The 22,829-nt window shown below is 37.7% G+C and overlaps 1 protein-coding gene across 3 annotated transcripts in view; it reads left to right on the forward strand.

Moving 5' to 3' along the window:
* tapt1a (transmembrane anterior posterior transformation 1a) overlaps nt 1–21,579 on the forward strand; it is a 31,053-nt gene extending 9,474 nt beyond the window's left edge. For all 3 annotated transcript variants that reach the window (XM_039813367.1, XM_039813368.1, XM_039813369.1), the window contains 11 exons: nt 2,165–2,327; nt 3,070–3,205; nt 4,502–4,599; nt 4,903–4,972; nt 7,095–7,175; nt 8,747–8,856; nt 9,908–9,967; nt 10,076–10,144; nt 10,356–10,432; nt 12,762–12,931; nt 19,327–21,579. In XM_039813367.1, the coding sequence (XP_039669301.1) occupies nt 2,165–2,327; nt 3,070–3,205; nt 4,502–4,599; nt 4,903–4,972; nt 7,095–7,175; nt 8,747–8,856; nt 9,908–9,967; nt 10,076–10,144; nt 10,356–10,432; nt 12,762–12,931; nt 19,327–19,634 (1,342 nt within the window). In that variant the 3' untranslated portion in view covers nt 19,635–21,579. The remainder of the gene's footprint in view (nt 1–2,164; nt 2,328–3,069; nt 3,206–4,501; nt 4,600–4,902; nt 4,973–7,094; nt 7,176–8,746; nt 8,857–9,907; nt 9,968–10,075; nt 10,145–10,355; nt 10,433–12,761; nt 12,932–19,326) is intronic.
* Nucleotides 21,580–22,829: the final 1,250 nt, after the last annotated feature.

A 22,829-nucleotide genomic window follows, 5' to 3' on the forward strand; every position in this document is an offset into this window, starting at 1 on the left:
ACATCACCTTAAAGAGGCTGTACACGATATTCAGAATATTAAAATAGTAGCAAACAAATATTTGTTATGTAAAGATATGGAGTAATGGCGTCCTGAGCAGAGAATGAAGTCACACTCCCTCTGTGTGTGTTGTAGTCCAAGCATTCCTATTTATTTTATATTCATATTTTTTTATTCTATCTCTACCCTCAGTCATGTATCTTCTGCTACAGTAAACTTTGCCCTAGTACACTAAACATGTATTTATCTATTGTAAATAATTGTACATTGAGCACTGAACAAAATCTTTACATTAATTCATTAATGGGTAATCGGTAGGAGCCCAGCTTTTGTTGTTATTTTTGAGCCATGCCTCTTTTACATGAATGAATACAGAGGTGACCACTGGATGGAGCCGTGGCTTCAGGAAAACAAACCACGAGAAATCTTCAATATCATATTGGTAGTACAGTTTATCTGACTCTTATCCTTTGTCATAGGTATAGATATAAGTCCACCTCATCAATGAAACCCTTCATAAATTCAGTGTGCTCAAATTAAAGCCCAACTATTGTTTGGTTACGAAGGGAGTCGTTGTCTTTTACGCTTTGAACAAAACGGCCCAGATGTTCATCTCATCCCGTTCTCTTCACAGTTGTGTGCTCAGCTGCACACAATTCAGAAGACGCTTACATTAAATAAGCTCCTTTCCACATCTTCCAATACTCAGGCCATTTTCTCCTCTCTTTCTCAGCTTTGAGTCTAAAAATAGATCTCCACACCCTCCAGCCCACTATTTCTTCTTCCATCTGATACATGATTTCTTTCCCTCTTTCATGCTTTAAAAAGGTGTAACACGGTGAGGAGTAGCCCTGTTGTTGTGTTGCAAGACTAATCAACAGCCGCTAAAGTTAATTAAGGTATGATGGCTGTAGGAGTAGCCAGTTGTTGTGTCATGTTTTGTGCTCTAGTGAGTTAGTCAAGTATTGTGGTTTATAGTGATTTAGTGGAGAATTGTTACCTGTAGGGCGGGGTTCAACTTGTTAAATATTAAGGGAGATGGCTGTTATTGAGAGAAATTTTATTGTATTCTCTGGGGCAATTCTGTATGAACAACACAATGTTTTTGAATATTGAAGTTGTGATTTATGTTCAGTAAGAAGCCTGTGTGGTGAGTGTATGAAACCTATTCTTCTTGCTGTAGTTAGTAGTGGTTGGGGACACACATAGTCCAGTCTCACAGCTGACATGTAAAATATGCAGGATGTCTTAGAGTTAAGCTCTCTCTCTGGCTCTTCCCGGTTATCCCTGTCATAGTAAATACAAAATAACCGGTCCTATGGATTTGTCAGCCCTCCTCTTAACATGCTCTCAAGCTGCCACTGCCAACCATTGCTATTAATTATGAAAGCTGCACATGTTTTAAACACGTTGTTACCCATTAAAGATTATGTAATTATAGACATGATTTGCTGTTCTTGCGGTTTGTGACAGCTAAGCTTGTGTGTTTTCTTCCATTTATTTTGCAACACCATTTTAAATATTTCTGTCCAAAATGCTGCACCCATTTTGGTAACAAAATTGAAATATTTCCATAAAGATAGATTCTCAAACACAAACAAATCTTTGTTGGTGTGCTGTAGTCAGTTTGGTAGATAAGAACAACAAATATTGAATCTTTATACAAACCGAGGCACAGAACAAAAACAGAAACATATTAAAATGAGATAAATGTTATGAATGAGATAACATTTGGTATAAAGGAGATACTTACATATTGTGTTTTTGTGTTATCACTTCTTGTAGCCTTTTCCTTTATGTGGGATATCTCATTTTGAACAGAAATGAAGTATTTACCCCCCCCCCCTATGTGTTGACCTACTGTGTCCTCACATGGTATAATTAGCAGCGACTCAGAGCCGCCATAACCAGCAGTAGTCAGTACTGTTGCAGTCATGGTTACACACCTGAGTACAAACACATTTTATTGTTCACTCAGGTTATTTGATGTTATTATTGTGTGTACATGTTAAGAATAAACCCTATCTTTGGATATACTGTACTCATCAGCATGCAAGTATGTGTTAAGTACACAAGAATGTTCAAAAAGGTTGGTTAATGTGTTTTTATATTCAATACAGTTACTGTAAGTTGCTCTTTCTGTGTGTTTTGTGTGTGTGGTCAGCGGTTCTCGGCTGCTGCAGCCAGCGCAGGTATGTGACGTGCTGAAGGGTCTGATCATGGTGCTGTGCTTCTCCATGATGCATTATGTCGATTACTCCATGATTTACCACCAGATCAGAGGGCAGTCTGTCATCAAACTCTACATCATCTACAACATGTTGGAGGTACTTCATATTTTATACGTTAACAGCTGACGTTTGGTGGTAAAATAACTGCACGTATTAAACATGGGTGGATTCAAACCTTCTAGTGCATTCAGTTTTTTACGAATCTGTGTGTGTCTGTTCCAGTTTTGTGCATACAGTGTGCATAGTTTTGGACTTACTGTATATACACGCAATAGATGTATAAATCTGGAACACTTCTTCTAACCTAAATGGACCAAATGCAAAAAACAACAACTAAACTTGGTTCTGGCAGTTGTGGTCTGAGAAAATAAAATAAGAAAAGAAATATGTGTAATCACTTGCTTATAGTGAGACAAATGTAGGTTTATTGCATAGCTCCAGATTGATTTCATTTAGTTACAGAATGATCACCCATAGTACTGTACTAATGTTGGGTCTTCAAAGTGGAAAAGTTTTTTTCAAAACCAGGGAATTACCTAGAAATTCTTGATGTGGCAAAGGTTAACATGCAATATATGTCAGACTGCACATTTGATGCAGTTGGAATTAACTTTTATTTGATATGAGATTTGTTATATAGAGTGATTTAGCTTAGCCTACAGATGATGTGATAAACAGCCAATAGATGATATAAAATAAAATAATATATACTAACAACAGTAATAAGAACAAGATGCATTCATGTAATGTAAAAGATAAAAGAGGAAATGAACCAAACATCTGCTTGAAATACATGCCATTATTAATGTTATGATCTTATCTGTCATTTCTTTGTAAGGTGGCCGACCGCCTTTTCTCCTCTTTCGGTCAAGACATCCTGGACGCTCTCTACTGGACGGCCACAGAACCCAAAGAACGGAAAAGAGACAGCATAGGAGTCATTCCTCATTTCTTCATGGCTGTCTTTTACGTCTGTATCCTTCTAGGTCAGATCCACAGCAGAAATATGGGCGTCTCTTTCTTCTGTGTTATGTTGTTATGACAGATGACATAACAGCCACAGTCTCATGAAATGCCCATAACCAGCATTTTCTTTGTGAGTTTGGTGAGCTGTGTGTGACCACTGAAAAAAGATAAATGAAGCCTTTGGGCCCTATTTTGCACCCGGCGCAGCGTAACACCCAACGCAAGTGCCTTTGCTACTTTAAGACCGACGCAGTTGTCAATTTCCCATCCAGCGCCCACATCGTTTAAATAGCAAATGCACCTCCGCCCATCTTTGCGTCCATGGGTGTGCTGGTCTTACAGGGAGGTGTGTTCAGGTGAATTCTTGGCGTATTACTATCTTGAGGCAGCGGGGAAGTGATTGCACCATTGACCAACAAAAACCTGGTCAAGTCAATAGCGCAGCATTTCATTGTTATTTTAACAGCGAATTAGTAAAATGCACCTAGGCTCATGCACAGTGCACACTATGCTTGTTACAAACACACACACAAAGGGAAGCACAGCAGAATACAAACAGGCAAAAGATTACAAATAAAAATATTACGGTGCAAATCCGCCATCATAATAGCAATGCGCCAAGGTACAAACACGCCTGGCTTTTAAAGGGAATGGGAGATGACACTCTGATTGGTTTATTGCATGTTACACACCTATGAATTAATGAAGACACTAAGTACAACCCTTTTGAACCATGCGCCCGGCGCACGGACCCTTTTTTCTGCCATCAAACTAGCAAAAGTGGATTTGGACACGCCCTAAACGCACCTGCGCCATGCGCTTCACGCTGTGCGCTTAGATCGCTAAAATAGGGCCCCATAAGTGTTGATCACTTGGCCAACACACCAGAAGGAAATTTGGTTTGATTTTCTTCCAACGAGACAGACAAGAACTAAAAGGCAGAAATTTATTCTGTTTCTCTTTGGGCAAGACCAGGGACCTGAACCAGCTCAGTTCAGTGCAATATAGTATATTTGCATAAATTGTTTTCAGCACGGATTTTAGTAGATTTAAATTACTTGTACTGTACTTGTACTGTGAGCATTTAACTGATGCTGCCATTATAAAGTACTGCGTGACCTCCAGGGAATGAGCAGGGCAGAGATTCTTGCTCAAGGATATGTCAAAGGAAAGTCATGACTGTGGTTAGAATGTGGTCTGTTCAACTATTAAGATGTATACTTTTAATTAAGTTTTAATGAAGTGGTTAGTCAGTGCTCAAATCCTTTTTAAATCAGTTGTTGTCCTAAGTGGCTGTTTTTCAGTCCTCCATGCCATCCTCATCATGGTCCAAGCCTCCACACTGAATGTCGCCTTCAACTCACACAACAAGTCCCTGCTCACCATCATGATGTCCAACAATGTCAGTGCACACACATACACACATGCAGATAAGCATTTGTATGCTACCCAAGATATTGTTGTACACAATAATCTGCCTGATGTGATTTGTTTAAGCAGCTACACTCTAGCACAAACAAAATATATTCACACACGTTATTTAAGTTAAATGATTTGTATGCATATGTATTCCAGAAAAATGAAACTTGGCATGTTGGTGATAAAACATAAATGTTGCAGCTGCAAGCAGCTATTTAGTATTTTCTGGATCATAAATGTTGCTAACTGCATTTATTTCTTTGTTCTTCTGTTGTCTGAATCACAGTTTGTGGAGATCAAAGGAAGTGTGTTCAAGAAATTTGAGAAGAACAACTTATTCCAAATGTCAAACAGTGGTAAGATCTTCAATGTCCTATCAGAGAGCATACATTTAATACATCATTTTAAGTATTGAGAAGAGTGAGAGAAACAAACTTCTGGATAAATAATAAAAAGCATCTAGTTTCTGGTGTCCTTTCAAATCAAATCTCTTGGTTGTACAGCATCTCTGTTGTATGTCATTATAAATTGAATATATTTTGTACTGTTGTTTGGACAAAACAAGCATTTTGAAGACATCATACTGTATGTTAGAAAGGAACACTTTCTCGTTTCAAAAAGCCTAATTTTGAGTAGGGCTGCAGCTATCTATTTTAGTAATCGATTGTTCTACCGATTATTCCATCGATTAATCGGGTAAGAAATACTTAATAAGAAATACTTAGTAAACGTCAATAGTAAATATTTATTATTGCTGCGTACTAAAAAAAAAAAAGGAAACCTGTCTTTTGTATGTATACGAAAGACTGGTTTTCTTTTTTAGAAAAAGCAACATTTTTTATTGCCAAATTCCAAGTACATTTTTGGTGGCCCAAATGTAAATCTTTTTCGCCCCCTTCCCCTTCTTGCCTCTGGCTCTTTGCGCTGGATAGGCAAAAGAGCTGTTCACTGACCAGAGGGTAAATATGACGGTACAAAGCTTACAGCAAGACTATTCAACTACACTGTTCTGGGGGACACATTTTCAGAAGCCTAATACACAGTGAGGAGAAAGAATAAAGAATGCAGACATCACTGGCATGATGATGTCATTCACGTGCATATTAAGGGGCCATGCTGGGGGGAGGAGCCGGTTTGTCTCCGGCAGCAGCTAAGTTTCCAAAGATTAGTAGCAAACTAATAAACAGTTAGACCACAAACCGACAGCTTTCGTTTTAGCTTGTTGGTAAAACATGGCTATTTGCAGAGTAGCATGCTGTAGGCTAGTTGTGTAAAACAGCGCTATGGACGAGAGCAGCAGACGTTGATTACCTTGTGTCGGGTTTGCTCCGTGGAACGGATGAGTACACTAGATGTTTTCTACAGAGATGATGTAGCAGCATGTTTGCAGCTTAAAATGATCCCAACCTTTCTGTCGTTTTCTCTCGCCTGTCTCTTAGACCCTCGCTATTTTCGTCTTCCTTCATTTGTAATCTGGGCCGTCAGTCTTGTGTCCACCATATACTATTAATATACAGTCTATGGTGTCCACAGAAGCGTCAAACTGTGTGCTAGTAATAATCCTCCGTGCGGAAACACAGTGAGCCGTACAACCTTAATTCCATTGATTTAACGAAGCTTCGAGGCAAAGAATTTTGCTTCGGGGATTTTTTGTAATCGATTTATTCGAGTTATTCGAGGAATCGTTTCAGCCCTAATTTTGAGTTAATCATGTAGATGAAACATTTGCTTTTCATCAGTTTGTTGTCTGTATGACTGACATATAGTCAACATGACTAATTGATTTTTAGTAAAATGTTAAGTGTCAAACTGAAATGGAAAAACATGAACAACAATTTATCTTATTTACATACAAGTCCTTTATGAAATTTATCGATTTGATAGTCATACAACACAGAGATATTAAATGTATCATGCATTTCTCTTTTGATTCCCGGAGGCAGCATGTTTCTATCTCAGTCACTCTTATTGTATTCTCATGACAGCAGAAGACAAGAAGCCTTAATGAGCTGCCATTTCCCTCTCGCTGTTCACTCACATCATGGAAGATTTTCTGTTGATGGAGCTGAGCGTGGTCCTAACTAGCACAGATGATGGCATCCTAAACATTAACACCTGGGTCTTCAAATTACAGTAGATGGATCTTTATAGCATGCAATACCGTGATCAGACTAAAAGCCTTGTGACTGTGATATGCTGCTGTAATGTATGAACAGTGACTTATTTCAGACATTTTTCATAGCACCTTTTTTTTTTTTTTTTTTTTTAGCAAAGCGCATCACTGTAAAACTGACAGATCTAATTTAAAACATTCTCTCACACCTTCTTTAACACCAACTGCTGAAACACAACTGCAGAATGAGGGTACCAAATGTGGGTGAATGCAACGTTACTGCAGTTGTCTTTGATGTGAATGCTTCTTTAACCAACTTGTTCCAAAGAAATTGTAATCACAAATGTATTTATTTTATCCTGCAGATATCAAGGAAAGGTTCACCAGCTACGTTCTCCTGCTCATTGTTTGTCTAAGGAACATGGAGCAGTTTGCATGGAAACCAGGTAATTAACTGTTCTTCCTCAAGCTGCGGTTTATTAGAATTTTCGGTAACACTTTACTTGAAGGTATCTACATAAGAATGACATGACACTGTCATGAACACATGACACTGTCATCACCCTAACCCTAACCATAACTTGTCGTGACAAAAACCGAATGACAAGAAGCTTTATGTCATAAACGTTTATGACTTGTTTATGACACGTTAATGACTGTCATGTCACTCTTATGTAGATACCTTCAAGTAAAGTGTAACCGATTTTTCTTTTCTTTTATTGTAAATGCAAACAGACAGTGTTTTCAACATAGTTTGTCTATTTCAAAAGCAGATTTCTTTGAACAACTCACTATATGTTAAAGGTTATATTTCCACCCTAGTAGAAGGGTCGTCACTTGTCATGGTAAATATTCCGAAAAATATGCTGAGCAGCTTTTCTCCTGCTGTTTTGGTTTCGTTTGACCCACTGCAACACCTTAGGGGATCTTTTTCTCTCCCAACAAAAAGTGAATGAGACAAAGCAGAGTGAAGGATGAGAGCTGGGTGTTTCTGTGGGAGAGCTGTCTGAAAACACTCAACTCCTCCTGTCAGTCTCAAAGCCAGACACACAGTAGATGACAGACGTGGCCTGTCAGCTGCAATCATAACACTGATGTGCTAATACTAGCAGAGCTACAAATCACAAGTCCCCAGTAATTTACTTATCTTCCATGGCGCATTAGTGGTGCCTACACTTCTTACATTATACAGAATCAAAGTACCTGCTTACACACTTTTTGATTAGAGCCAAAACTATTTTGCTCATTAAGTATTTAAAAAACATAATACAAGTATTGTAACCTGTAGTGAAATATGTTAATAGCAATTGAAAACTCATGCATTGAATTGTGTGAGTAGTTATATTACGTAAAGCTCCATGAATCAATATATTTAACAATGGATCAAATTACTTATATGATGGCAGTTGCTCATAGTTATCACCTGACTGCAGTTTTGTTGTTGAGGCCCACAGATTTACTGGTTTGGTTTAGTCTCACAGCCAGATATTTCCCTCAGCAGTTGGTGGGGAATAAAACCAGGACTAAAAGGAGAGTGAGGTGCACAGAAACATAACTCCAAATTAATGCTAATGTTGGTTTGTGTGCTGAAAGTCTATTAATACAGCTTTAAATGTTGTATGACTCGTGTGTTTTGGGACTCTTCTTTCTCTAACTTGCTAATATTTGCAAAACTTGAAGGTTGTAACCTAAGTGTCACCACATTGAATCCTGGATCAGACAATCTCAGCAGTAGGCAGTGAACACAACATCAACAACCTATTTTTACTGGAATTGTACCTCTACAATTTCATGTGTTCAACTGAGATTCATTGATATTTTAACTCCCACTGTTTTATAACAGTGGCCAACAAAAGTAAACTGGTTTTACTTCCTGGTTTGTTGTAGGCAGAATGTAGACAACATCCAGGGAAGGATTCTTGAGCATGTGCACTCATAATTTAGATTTAAAACAAATATTGACATTTTAATACAAGTTTGTTGTGCCATTTTTTTATTTTTATTTTTTTCCCCACAGACCACCTTTGGGTGTTGTTCCCTGATGTCTTCATGGTTGTCACCTCTGAAGTTGCTGTTGACATCATTAAACATGCTTTCATCACCAAATTTAATGACATCACTGCAGATGTAAGGACCAAACCTTATGTTCATTATTTCTAAAAAAATCTTACTCCCACCACCAATAGGCCTGCACGATTCGGGGAAAAAAATGAATCTTTGGCACCTGTAGCACATTGCGCATCACCACAAGCCTGTAAACATAGAGGCTTAAATGAATAAAGAAAATAAAGTACATACTGGCCATTTAAGTACAGTTGGCTACCAAAAATAGTGACATATAACACATTGAACTAAAGATGGCCCTGATACAGGCTCTATCTGAACTCCTTGAACATGTCTTTACATAATTCAAACATGTCAATCAAAATGCTACAGCTTCAGTCTCTAGATAAATGGAGTTTGTCAATTGCCAATTTAAGTACAGTATCAAAAACAGAATGATTTCTTAGCACACTCTTTTAACTGCTTGCCTTTTCTAGAATTAACATTCAGCTGGCCATGCAAGTAGGTTACCAAAAATAGAAGTTTAACGCACTGCGCTGAATATGGCCCTGAACATGGCTGTAAATAGGCTAATTGAAACGTCTTTCGGACCTCTTGCCTTGTACGGCTTCATCATATTTTAGTATGTTTGAGGTGCTGGTAAAGATTTGTGGTGTTACCTTGCGGTGCTGCAACGAGGGCAAAGCATGCCTTGCAAATCACATCAGACTGACCCTCATTGTCTTGCTTGAATCCAAAATACTTCCACACCACCGAATGTGAGCCTTTTTTCGGAACGAGTTCGGTTTGAGACTGAGTGGTTGGCTGATTCTCGTCACTAGTACCTGGGTTTTCATCAATATCCATTTGGTTTATTTCCGAACTACCGCGCTCGCATGACGAGTGAAACACGTGACTAAAAGGCGCTTTGTCATTGGCTGAGGATGAAGCCACTTCATTTTTTAAGTCAATTAAAAATTAAATGGCAAACAGGGTGAATCGAGATCGCGATTTAATAACGATTTAATAACGATTTATCGTGCAGGCCTACTCCCCAACTCAACAACGACTCACATACTGGTCAGTTTCCTAATGAAGTCTTGTTTGCTCCCATACATTTTTTTCTCTTGTCCAGGTCTACAGTGAATACAGGGCCAGTTTGGCTTTCGATCTTCTCAGTAGTCGACAGAAGAACGTAAGCACCTGTCTCATTACTTACTTACATAAATTGCATTGAGCCTTCGCAGCTAATCAATGCAGTATTGTCGAGTGCTGTAATGTGTGCTTGTCTGTCACTGTGTAGGCTTGCACAGACTACAGTGACTCAGTGGCCCGGAGGATGGGCTTCATCCCTCTGCCTTTGGCTGTTCTGGTAAGAAAGGCTGCACTATGTTGCTATTCAGACACTTGACACAAGAAGATAGTTAGTCATCGGCATATAAAAATGAACAAGACGTTCCTATAATTTGTACTTAATGCCACAAGCTGAGAATAGCTGCCTGATGGTTCTCACCATTCTTTTTTTATTTTTTTATTTTCCAAGGCAGATTGTACATTTATTCAGCTTTTTAATCTTTTAACAGCTCATCCGAGTGGTAATGAGTTCGATAAAGGTGCAGGGAGCTCTTTCATACACGTGTGTGTTCCTCTTTTATCTCGGGTAAGTCTATTACATTTATACTGTTGAATTAAATATCACTGTTATTACATGATTTTATTGTGGATCACCCTGCTCAGCATCCAAAATTGAGGGAGCCTTTTGAGCCTTGCTGTATTTGTAACACTGAACTTGGCATTTTCATTTGTCATTTGCTGAATCTATTTTAATCTGAAAGAACAAAATTTAGCTCAGGAGGAGATTTAAAGGCTGAAACTGATGCACTAATGTGCAATAAAAAAACACTTTTTCTGGGATTTGGGGTGTTATTTTGTGTCTCTGGTGCTTCCACACACATACAAACTTTGAAAAAAATCCATCCATGCTGTTTTGAGTGATATACGGGTTTCTGAATGTGTCCTGCCTTTAGTCTCCTAGTGAGCTGTTCAAAATCGACCCAGCTTGTGATGTCACAATCCGAAATGAGCTGGCTAACAACAACCGTTAGCTCTTAGCGTTAGCATGCTAACTTTAATGCTAACGCTAGCATGCTACCTCGTTCTCAATAGCAAAGCACTGCTACAACACACACAAGTTCACCATAATCTACAAAAGAACTACTTACATGTGCGCCCTCATTTAAAAGTCTCCCAGCTAATCCTGCCTCGTAACTGACCAAAGTTGGAGAAATAGGCTTTCTTTTACTGTCTCTAGAGTTAGCTAGCTGACATGATCGACATCTGAGCTACTGCACATGTGTGAGTGTAATCAAAGATAGTACAGAAGAAGAAAAGAGGTCTCACTCTGTAGCTAAAACAGAGACCAGGTGAAAAGAGGATCTGCAGCAGTGAGAGAGAGCTGTGCAGTACAACAAAAATATGGTGTTTTTTGAAAATTAAACCATGTAAACCTATTCTGGTACAACCTTAAAATACAATTATGAACCTGAAAATGAGCATAATATGGGCGCTTGAACAAACAAAATAATTTGATGGTTGATGGTGATATGTTGTCATTCCCTTCTTCTTATTGAAGTACCCTTGTAATTGAGGTCAACATCTTTATTTCCCTTCTTTTACCTTAACATTTAGTCATATATCAGTGGATATGTAAATATGACTATTTTGTGTTTAATATGCACAGATACTTTCATGTGCTGTATACAGACATGCTTGCAGAGTCACACTAACACATGCAGGCACTGTCCTAAACACACACTGAGATTATAATTCAGAGACACACACAGTTACATAAGTATTTACACTGTGCCCTCACAATCTCCCTGTGCTGAGCTGATGATTGCCTCGCTCACTATCATTTGCCGGATCCCATTGAGCTCGTACCATTGGAGAGTTTCCCTCAGGGTGAAGAATACAATGTTGTCATCTCTAGTGCCATCTCTGGCCTCCCCAACCCCCTGATTTAAAAATAACTCTGGCTCTCACAGACCACTGTGCCTTGGCAAATACTCAGCCATGCTGACACGCTCTCTGTCCGAAACACCCTGTCACAGCGAGCAGTGGTCCACAGACCCAAATATGTCTGTCTTTCTCATATCACAGTGTCAGATGTTGGGCCTGATGGCAAAGCCCAGAAACACAGAAGGATGGTACACATCAACATGCCGTAGTCAGTGGTGGAATGTGAACAGTGGCGAGCGAAACCAGATGTTAGAGGAGATTCATTATAGCTGAGGCTCAAGACCGCACTGTGATAACTCAGCTACATCCCAGCACTGAATAACAGCAAGAAAGATGGAATAGGCTGTTCAGTTATGACTAAAATCATAATCCACATTATTTTGCTATATTCTTTAATCAAATCTACAGTTCATCTTGGTGCTGAATCCATCAACCGAACTGGCAAAACAACTCCAATTGCTAAAAGTCTTTAATTTAATTATTTATATAGCACTTTTAAATGCAAGTATGCAGCCCAAAGTGCTTCACACAAAATTAACACACAGTTGAATACAAGAAACAGAAGACAACATCACAATATTTTATTTCACAAATGAAAGTTCATCATCCAGCAACGTTGGTTAACTGTAGAAGACTGTTAAAGCAACACTAGGTAACTTTTCCCGCTTCGGTCCCCCTACAGGTTGGAAGCAGAATTGTCCATTACATTACATTGTCCAGTTCATTTGAACTACAGATCCGCTACCCGATCTGGCAAACTTGCATAATGTAATGTAATGTAATGGACAATTCCACTTCCAACCTGTAGGGGGACCGAAGCGGGAAAAGTTCTCTAGTGTTGCTTTAAAACAGAAAGTATTTTTTGAAGGTATGCAAAGAGTTTTTAATTCACGGTGCGATTGCTTGAGCTGCCAAATGCTTCTACCAGTTAGAAATGCACCTCTTTAATCAGTGGTCTTCTCCCTGTTTAGGCTGGTTACACTTAAAGTGTTGAACAGTATTGTGCTGCTGGGGAAGTCGTGTGTTTACGTCAAAAGGGCCAACATGGAGGACAAACTGTTTGAGAGGCCATCCACCGCTCCATCCTCCTCTGGGAAAACCCCCAACAAAGCTGACCAGGCCAGTTGTCCAACACCTTCAGGTAAACCACAAACAACTTCTGATTTTTCTAACATGTTATAGACCAAGAGATGGATCAAGAAAGTTATGTGCATTTTCATCAATAATGAAAGTAATTGTTGGCTGTAGTCGTAGGAGACTTGAGAAGCAGTGATGTGCTAGAAATCATCCTAGAAATGACAGACATAAACAACTTAACAAACCCTCATTCAAATATTTACATATCAATGTCCTCATTAACATTCATGTCAATATCTTGACAAACCGTTAAACAGGCCCTGTACCATGCGCACACACACACGCACACACACGTACGATCAGAAACACAGATTTGGAGGTGGCAGTATCGCCCTGTCATTCACAGCCAAATCCCTCCTGATATTTACTCCCGTGTGCCTCAGACCCGCCTGCTGCTCTGAGCCAGGAGCTTTAAAATGAAAAAGATCCTGATGGTGCATCATGTCATATCAAACATCAAAGCTCTTACCAGGGCTTGTGTTTCAAATGAATCTAGTTTCTCAGAAAGCAGCTGCTACAAGGCTTAAGGCGGCACGCTCCAACATATAGAGTATAATAATAACTACTTTGAGGTTGTGGGAAATTAATCCAAGTCTCTTTCTGCTTCCCACACATTTGCTGCTGGGATGTGAACCAGCTACCTTACAGCACATGCTCACTCTTCTAACATTAAGCTACTTCTGTCGGTCTGTGCCTCCAGCTTTACCTGCTGCTCCAGTAGATTCACTGCACAATTATGTTCATCTGCATGTCTTTGTCTTCACAATGATCTGTATTCACATAACATTAGATATGCCATCTGTCTATACTGCATGTTTTTGTCCAGAGGGCAGAAATGGGTAATGAGCGGTTTCACAGAAGCCATTTCAAGCCCCATATAGTAGTTGACTTTTATTAAAGCTTTAGTGCATAACTTTTTGATATTAATGAACGTCCGTTACATTCAAGCCATTGCCAAATGAGTTGCTACAAAGCTAATTAAAACTACCAGCTCCACACAACTCTCTCTGTATTTCTCAGTATGGCTATGTTTAGAAGATTTCGGACATGGACCTTTTCGGACATGTCGAAAAAAAGAAAAGAAAAAAAGTGTTTTGTTATTATGTGTCTATTATATGTCATATTATTTTTCTGAATGAGCTGATTTTATTTATTTTTTTTAACACATTTTTGAAATAAATTTCAAAGAAAGAGAGAAAGGAGAGAGTATAGAAAGAGACAGATTGTGGCGTCCGGTGATTTTCTCCCGCAGAAACTCGAGTGAAGATAATGACCTCTTCTCAAGAGTCCATCATGTTTTTTTAATCCTCTGTGTCCTCCTTGAATACTAGCAACTGCGTGGAGGGGGGTGGCGGTGCACGGTCATGGAAGGCTTGTATCATGTGGACGTGACGACAGTTTTGTTGTCATTACTTAGAATTCCTCATCGGGGAGACAGAAACTACGCACTATAGCTTTAAACCTCAAATATCTTCCAAGTTGAGACCTCTACATTTCTTTCAAACCTTTTGTACTGTGCACCCTTACGCACTTTATAAAAGTTTATTTCCACATGTTAATAATCAAACCCAGTCAGGAAGGGGTGTAACTAAAAGAAAAACAACTAACTAAATAACAAACAAAATTCATTGCTGACAAACCTGCATTAATGAATTTCTTTTGGTCACTTGGAGGTAGCAAAACAATATTGGCATATTATAACCTTATAAAATGTATATGGTGAACAGTTGCCTATTCATACTTCCAGCACTATACATTAGCATATATTTGGCTCCATATTTCTAGCAATTTACATCCTTTTTGCATCTGTTTTTTGTAAGCCAGTTTTTTGATGCTTGACGGGTAGTGTACAGTGCGTTTATCAGAGCCTTGAGCAGCGACTGAACCAAAACAGTAAAATTGCAAAAGTTGTGATTTTAATGATTATTTTTGGGGCTGTTTTATTAGATAGTGGGCCAATGGCAAGGACTCAGCCTCCAGAGGGCGCACACTCAACAGAGTGAGCTAGCTGAAGACAAATGATGCAGGTTAAGAGACTCTTCATGGCATCCCAATAGAAATCTTGCGTTCCAGTTTGTTTTGCTTTCTTTCGGTTTCAGCTAGTTTGGCCTGTTTTGTGATGTTGTTTCCATGGTGAAGCAAAAGACGAATAATGTTGTCAAATGGAACAGTTGAGTTGCTTCTTACTAATTACCTGAACAAATTGTGAAAAACAGAAAGTAGGCTGGTCCAACATGCAGTCTGCAATGTCCAAGTCACTTTAAAATGAATGTTTTGTCTCATCCTGGCATTACCAAATTAATCAAAGTTAAACTGAAGCAAAAGAAAAGAAATAATGAGTGAAGTGAGAGATGTGTACACTTGTTTATATCAACAGGAATGACTTTCATCACCACTGAATTATTCAGGCAAAACTGAAGGTAATATAATACCAAAGACCAGATGTTTTCTAATATTCAGTTGGCCTACAATGTCTGTTTTCATGGCCTCAATCATATTTGAAATGATTTTTAATGCCTTACTCAAACACTCTATATGATCAGTGGGCTGCAGTATTTCAGTAGTGTAAAGTGTTCAACTCTGTCTACAGTAAGAATTGGAAGTTTTGTAGCCAAATAGCCCACAGCTGCGCTGGTTTTCTCTGTGGATGGCCTTGTTAATATCCAATGCTTCTTCTCTCAATTCTCTCTAATATAATGAATTATTCTGTTTGGTTGATTTTTCTAATGTAGTTCATTCTGTGTGCTCAAAGTCTAAAAAGGCTTTGCAGTGTTTTCTCTTGACATAATGCAGTGGAGTTGTGATAAGAACCAACTGTGCTTCTTCATGTTCAAGGTTTGTTTTCTTTCCTGGCTACGTTTCATTATTCTTGCTCTGTGCTACTTTGAAACTAAGCAGCCAGGTGGATGTACATCTGCAAGAGTTTAGCCTAGCTTAGCATAAAGACTGGAAGAATGAAGAAACAGCTAGCCTGATTCATTGCAGAGTTCGAAAATCCACCTAGCAGTACTGTACCTCTAAACTCATTAATTAACATGTATCTTGTTTGTTTAATGCATATGAACGGATGGAAAATGATATTTTGTAGTTTCAGGGTATATGCAGAAACCCTGAAGTTAAATTTAATACCAATTAATTTTTTTTTTAAGTCCATTTCCAAACATTTTATAACCTCATTGTCACATTGAGTTCTACCCGGGTACATACATGACACATTTTAACTAACATTTATAATGACTATAGTCATGGAAAAGCATGCCATACAAATTTCAGAATATGGTGTATAGTATACTAATAGTAAGTCATAACTCATAACTATACGTACTATAATATTACTTTTTTATTACTTTGTATGGCATACTATGATATGACTTTTATGGCATACTACACTGTGACCTTTTATGGCATACTATGACTTTTTATGGTATATTGTACTATGACTTAAATTACATGCTATACAATGACTTCTTATGACTTGCTTTGGCATACAATACTGACTATGACTTTTTTATGATTTATTTTTTTTTGGTGTATGGCATACTGCACTATGACTTTTTATGGCATACAATATTATTAATTTTATGACCTACTACAGTATACTGTGACTTTTTTGACATACAATACTATGACTTCTTATGACATACTATACTATGACTATTTTAATGACATACAGTTCTATACTATGACTTTTTGTGACAATTTTACGACATACTATACTATGAATCTTTTAATGACTTTTTTCGACATACAGTATACTGTTACTTTTCTATGACATACTGACTTTTTCGTGACACTTTTATGACATACTATGACTTGTGACTTTTTTAATGACATCCTATACTATGACTTTTTTGTGACATTTTTACGAGATACTATACAATGACTTTTTGTGACTTTTTTGACATACTATATACTATGACCTTTGTGTGACTTTTCTACGACATATTATACTATGAATTTTTATGACACTATACTATGACTTTTTTGACATAATGTACTATGACTTTTTATTACTTTTTATTACAATACTTACTTTCTATGACCCATAATACTATACTATGGCTTTTTTGTGACTTTTGTTCGACGTGTTTTACTGACTTTTTTCGACATGTTTTACTTTTTTTTTTTTTTTACTTTTTTCGACATCCAATACTAAGAGTTTTTATGACATAAGACTGACTTTTTATGACATACTATACAATAACTATAACATGACTTCATATGACATTTTTATGAATGCTTTTATGACAAAGTAGGATTATATATGAATATATAGAACAGCTACAATATTCAGGTACATTTGGAAAATTAGATCACTACTGTAATGCAGCCTTCAAAACAAGGAAATGACAACACAAAGTTTTAAGTTCTTGTCATATGCAAAACAATTACAGAGAAGCACTGACTGGCAATGGGAATCTTAGAGCTCAGGCTCCCTACAACAGTGCTCATTAAATATGTATAAAACAAGAAAATCATGCAAGACAAAAAAAGAGAATTTTAACAGCCTGTGAAAGGAGTAAGAGGAGTCCATCATATAAAGTTACAATGACAGTGTCAAAGTCATGAGCTCAGGAGTACAAAGTCTTATGGCCAGCGGTATGAAGCTGTCCCTTAGCCTGATGGTGCAGGACCGGATGCTGCAATACCGTCTGCCGGACAACAGTAGGCAGAACAGTTTGTGGCTGGGGTCCTTAATAAATCTGTTGGCCTTCTTCCTACACCGCTCGGTCCTCCATGGATGGCAGCTCCGTCCTGGTGATATACTGAGGAGTTTTCACCACCCTCTGTAGACGGTTAAGGGCAGTGTAACTGCCATACCAGGTGGTGATGCAACCGGTCAGAATACTCCCATAATGCACTTGTAGAAGTGAGAGAGAGTCCATGTTGATCGTCCTCAGCCTGCGGAGGAAGAGACGTTGTCTCACTGTCTTAGTGATAGGGTCTGTGATGAGTCCAGGAACCGTAAACTGCTGACTCTTTCCACCATAGTCCCATTGATGGAAATGTGGGGGGGGGGGGCCCTCTCTCTTTCACAGTACAGTATGTCATTAAAAGTCACAGTATAATATGTCATTCAAGTAGCAAAGTCACACAAGAGTCATAGTGTAGTGTCGTAAATATTCATAGTATTGTATGTTGAAAAAAGTCAAAGTCAGTGTAGTATGTCGAAAAAAGTCATAGTATAGTATGTCAAAAAATTCACAAAAGTCATATTATAGTACGTCAAACATTCACAAAAAAATCATAGTATGTCAAAAATATTCATAGTATTGTATGTTGAAAAAAAGTAAATGTATAGTATGTCAAAAAAAGTCACAAAAAAGTCATAGTGTACTGTGTTGATTAGTCATAGTATAGTACATCGAAAAATTTCACAAAAAAACTCATGCTATAGTATGTTGAAAAAAGCAAAAAAAAAATCATAGTATAGTATGTCGAAAAAAGTCATGGTATAGTCTGTGGAAAAAAGTAAAAAAAAAAAAAACTCATAGTATGTGGAAACAACGTCCCAAAGAGTCATAGTATAGTTTGTCGAAAATAGTTACAAAACAGTCATAGTATAGTATGTCAAAAAAGTAATAGTCATAAACGTCATAGCATAGTATGTCATAAAAAGTCATAGTATTGTATGTTATTAAAAGTTTTAGAATAGTATGCCATTAAAGTCATAAAAAGTCACAGTATAGTATGCCATTAAAGTCATAAAAAGTCACAGTATAGTATGTCAAAAAGTCATATTGTATCTTGAAAAAAGTCGAGTCATATTATAGTATGTGGAAAAAAGTCCCAAAATAGTCATAGTATAGTATGTCGAAAAAGTCAGAAAAAAAGTCATAGTATATATAGTATGTCGAATAAATTCACAAAAAGCCATAGTATAGTGTCGTAAAAAAGAATTGTCACAAAAAATAACAGTATGTCGTATAAATGTGTCCCAAAAAAGTCATAATATAATACTGTATGTCGAAAAAAAGTCATTAAAAGATTCATAGTATAGTATGTCGTAAATTGTCACAAAAAAGTCATAGTATATATTTGTCCTAAAAAAGTTGCAAAAAGTATAAGTGGCAAGTATAATATAATATTGTATGTCGAAAAAAAGTCATTAAAAGATTCCTAGTGTAGTATGTCAAAAATTGTCACAAAAAAAACTCTAGTATGTTGTAAAAAGTCAATAGTATAGTGTGTTGTAAAAAAGTCATAGTAAAGAATGTCATAAAGACACAATCCCAATCCTGTGTTGGCACAGGCGAGAACTGAAACAGCTGCTTTGCTAACATGCTGCTTGTGCTAGGAGTCCATAGCCACACTGACCAGTGAACAAGTTGACCACTCTAAAATGAACTTACCCTAATGATATTTCTTTTGTCAATATTTGCCCACTCTTCTTTACAGGTGAGTCTAAGATGGAGCAGAACCCAGTCCCACCCTGCAGCCCACCACCATGTTCCTCCTCCTCCTCTGTGACCACCCAGCCAACTCCCAGGAGTGACTGGTTTCCTCCCCAGCCTGCTGATCCGTCTCCTGCTGCTCTAGCTAGCCGCCCTCCAACTCCACCGCCTGAACCTGAACAGCCTGCACCTTCGCTCTCCAAAGAAGAGGAGTGCGAGGCACAAGGGGCCTCTGAACTGAAGCACAGGACTCCCAAAAAAGACCTGCTGGAGATCGACCGTTTCACAATCTGTGGTAACCGCATCGACTGACCAGCGGCAGCCGCTGATGTAGCGATTAACCACTCAGGAAAGACAGAGAGCAAATGGCCTTTCAGCCCTGCTCTCCTGGCCAACAGCAGCAGAAAGCTGAGTATTTATTAAAAGTCAGTGGCAATACAGTAAGTTATCGTGAACATAGACGATCCTGCTGTTGTTGAAGCCTGAAGTCAAGAAGTTTGGCAAAGAAAACTTCAGCTGGCTGATAAACAGCGGAAGAGAGAAAGTGTGAGTGTGGCAGCTCAGTGGTGTGAACTGTCATGTTAGTGTGTGTTTGTGTATGTGAGTGTAAGGATGGTTAAGTAGTTGAAGTGAGCGTGCGTTTGTGCGTGTGTGAGAAACATATGTGAGAGCGCACAAGCACTTCCTGTCTGAGCAGCACTGGGACCAGAAAGAGAGAAACTTTACTCTCTTTACTTTACTCATCAGCAAAAAACATGAAATGTAATCCCTGAATCATTCATTTATTGCTTCAAGTGTTTCCTCTTTTACCTGATTAAAAACATATTTGGGGTACACATCAGGTGTAATCCAACATATCAACACCATTTCCAAGAAAAAAGTAGCCTTTTTGGTTACACTTTACTTGAAGGTATCTACATAAGAGTGACATGACACTGTCATGAACGTGTCATAAACATTTATAAACAAGTCAAAAACGTTTATGACATAACGCTTCTTTTAGTAAGTGTCATTCGTTTTTTTATAGTTAGGGTTAGGGTTCATGTGTCATGTGTTCTTTAAATAAAAGTGTTAGCACCTTTTTTTTCTTCTTTTTTTTTTTTTACAGCAGAGCCTTTATAATCAGACACTGAGCTTACTGAAACAATTTATATCTGGCAAAAAAGTGGAAAGGCATCTTAGATGTTCCAATAATAATAATATAATAATAATAGACTTGAAGCCAGTGGTTCCTAATATGAGGGTCAAGACCTGCACAAGGTGTCATAAAATAAACATGGTGGGTCACAAGGTGATAAATAACCCAGGAAAGCAGAAAAAAAACATTTATGTCTCACACACAAAAACAAATTCAGAATTTTCTTGTGAATTACTGCATAATTATTGTTTTTTTAATCTTTTGTGGGTTCTAAAACTTAAATGAAATACTGGACTTTGTATTTAACAAGGGGTCACAAATAGACAATGTTTTGTTTTAAGGGGTCACAAGCCAAAAAGGTTGGGAAACGCAGCATTTATAAAATCTGAGTCAATGCTGCTCAGTCCAGAAGTAATTGGAGCCTAAAGTAGAGCATTTTGTTTACACGGCCAACAGATAAAGTCATTTTCAGCACACATGGCGCCTTCAGCTACTGAAGGAGCTTTCATTAAAGGAAGCAGTCAGTGCACGACATGAACACAAGCTGCCAATCTAATGAAAGCTTGTTGACACTAAATCTGCTGCTTCTGCCAGCCGTTTACGAGTCCAAACGTGTTTCAGAGGTCCATTTAAAACTATGGAAAAGAAAACTTTGTTGGTTAATAACGCTGAAGATAATCTTAATTTTTCTTCTTGCTTTGGGAACATTTTTCAAATTGCTTTAAATACAGTAAATTAAACAACAAATGATAATCTGAAATCCTCTAATCGTTAAAAAAGTGTCATCACTTTGCCCCTAAGGATAATTATTACATTACGCATCCTTCACCAAGTAACCAGTGTCATTTTATTACAAATATGGTATTTCATTTTTCATTTGTTTCAGTCTTGAGAATGTTTGCACTTATGGACCGTATTGTCTTAAATATGACGGGTCATGTTTCTCATTCGACTCTCAAGTAATCTAATGTTTACATATTAGAAAACGGAAGCAATATTTCCACAACAGAATGCCTTTTTTGCATGTGTGTTTTACATTTTGTTGACCTTTGACTGCTAAGATTGAAAATGTTCTTTTATTGCAATGAATAATCTATAAATACAACCTGTAACAGGCCAGTTGTATCATCCAGCGTTCATTTGTCACCCATGTATGTAATTGAGTGCAAAATATACGGTAATATATCAGTTTTACAATTCAATGTCGGGCCATAACGTTTCAGCAGCTATGCCAAATATTTAATTTATGTCAGAATTCAATGACTTTTGTTATCTGATCCAAAGTAGTTCAAATCAATGAATAATAGTACGTTATGTAGCACTTTATACTTTGTGCCATCTTTGCATAGAGTTATTCTACAGCAACAGTTTTGTGCAGCATGCTGTGTAGTTCTAGCAGAATTATACAGACATTATTTGTACAAGATATAAACAAATATATATATATATATATATATATATATATATATATATATATATATATATATACAAACTAAATGCTGGTAATTTTTAAATAAACTACAACAGAAATCCCTTTTCTTTGAGTTAAAATTCCTTCCCTCCTAATTTATTTACTTCTCTGCCCTGTTAATAACACAATCTAACACATGGCACTAATGTATTTAAAGTTGCTTTGGAAGACGCTGTCATGTAAAGTGGAGCCTCATAGTTTAAGAAGAAGCAAGAAATACATAGTTAAACGCATATCCATGTTTATAATGTCCATTGCCATTGTGATAGGGAAGATAGTTCTATTTTTTGGAGCTGCCAGTTGTGATGTGATAATATTTTATGCGCATGAAATCTGACTCTCCACAATTCCTTCATGTGGTTTTGGGAACTGTCTCGTCTCCGCTGGCCTGAGCTCAGTCTTGTTGTGGTCTGGCTCAGAGTCCGAGTGTCTCAGTGGTTCCAATCTGCAGTGGAGAAGATCAATCTGAACCTGACCGAACCACAACTGGACCCAGCTGGGCTCAACCGAGCTAATGGAGACGAGGCAAAAGTGTTCTTATACGAGCTGCGTGGGTCCAGTACACTGCCTGCTTTGTTTCATCAGTTTGGTTCCTTATTTGATTCCTACCTCTGTATTGTATGAAAACGCCCCCTTTTGGATAATAAAAGTTTTTGTTTTTAAATGTGTTATTTTAATCAATCAACATTTATTTATATAGCACTTTACAGCAACCAACAGGTATCCAATGTGCTTTACAACAAGGACCAAGAATAAAACATAACATACAATAAAAAGAATAAAACATACAGTAAAATCAGAAAAGGTTGCAGAAAAACAGGAGCAAGAAGGGGAAAATGTCACAGCGCTACTATGTATTACAGTTTTTTTTCGATTGCTAAACGACACGGCACAACTG

This window comes from Perca fluviatilis, chromosome 10, assembly GCF_010015445.1.
Source record: "Perca fluviatilis chromosome 10, GENO_Pfluv_1.0, whole genome shotgun sequence".
Classification (NCBI taxonomy): Eukaryota; Metazoa; Chordata; class Actinopteri; order Perciformes; family Percidae; genus Perca; species Perca fluviatilis.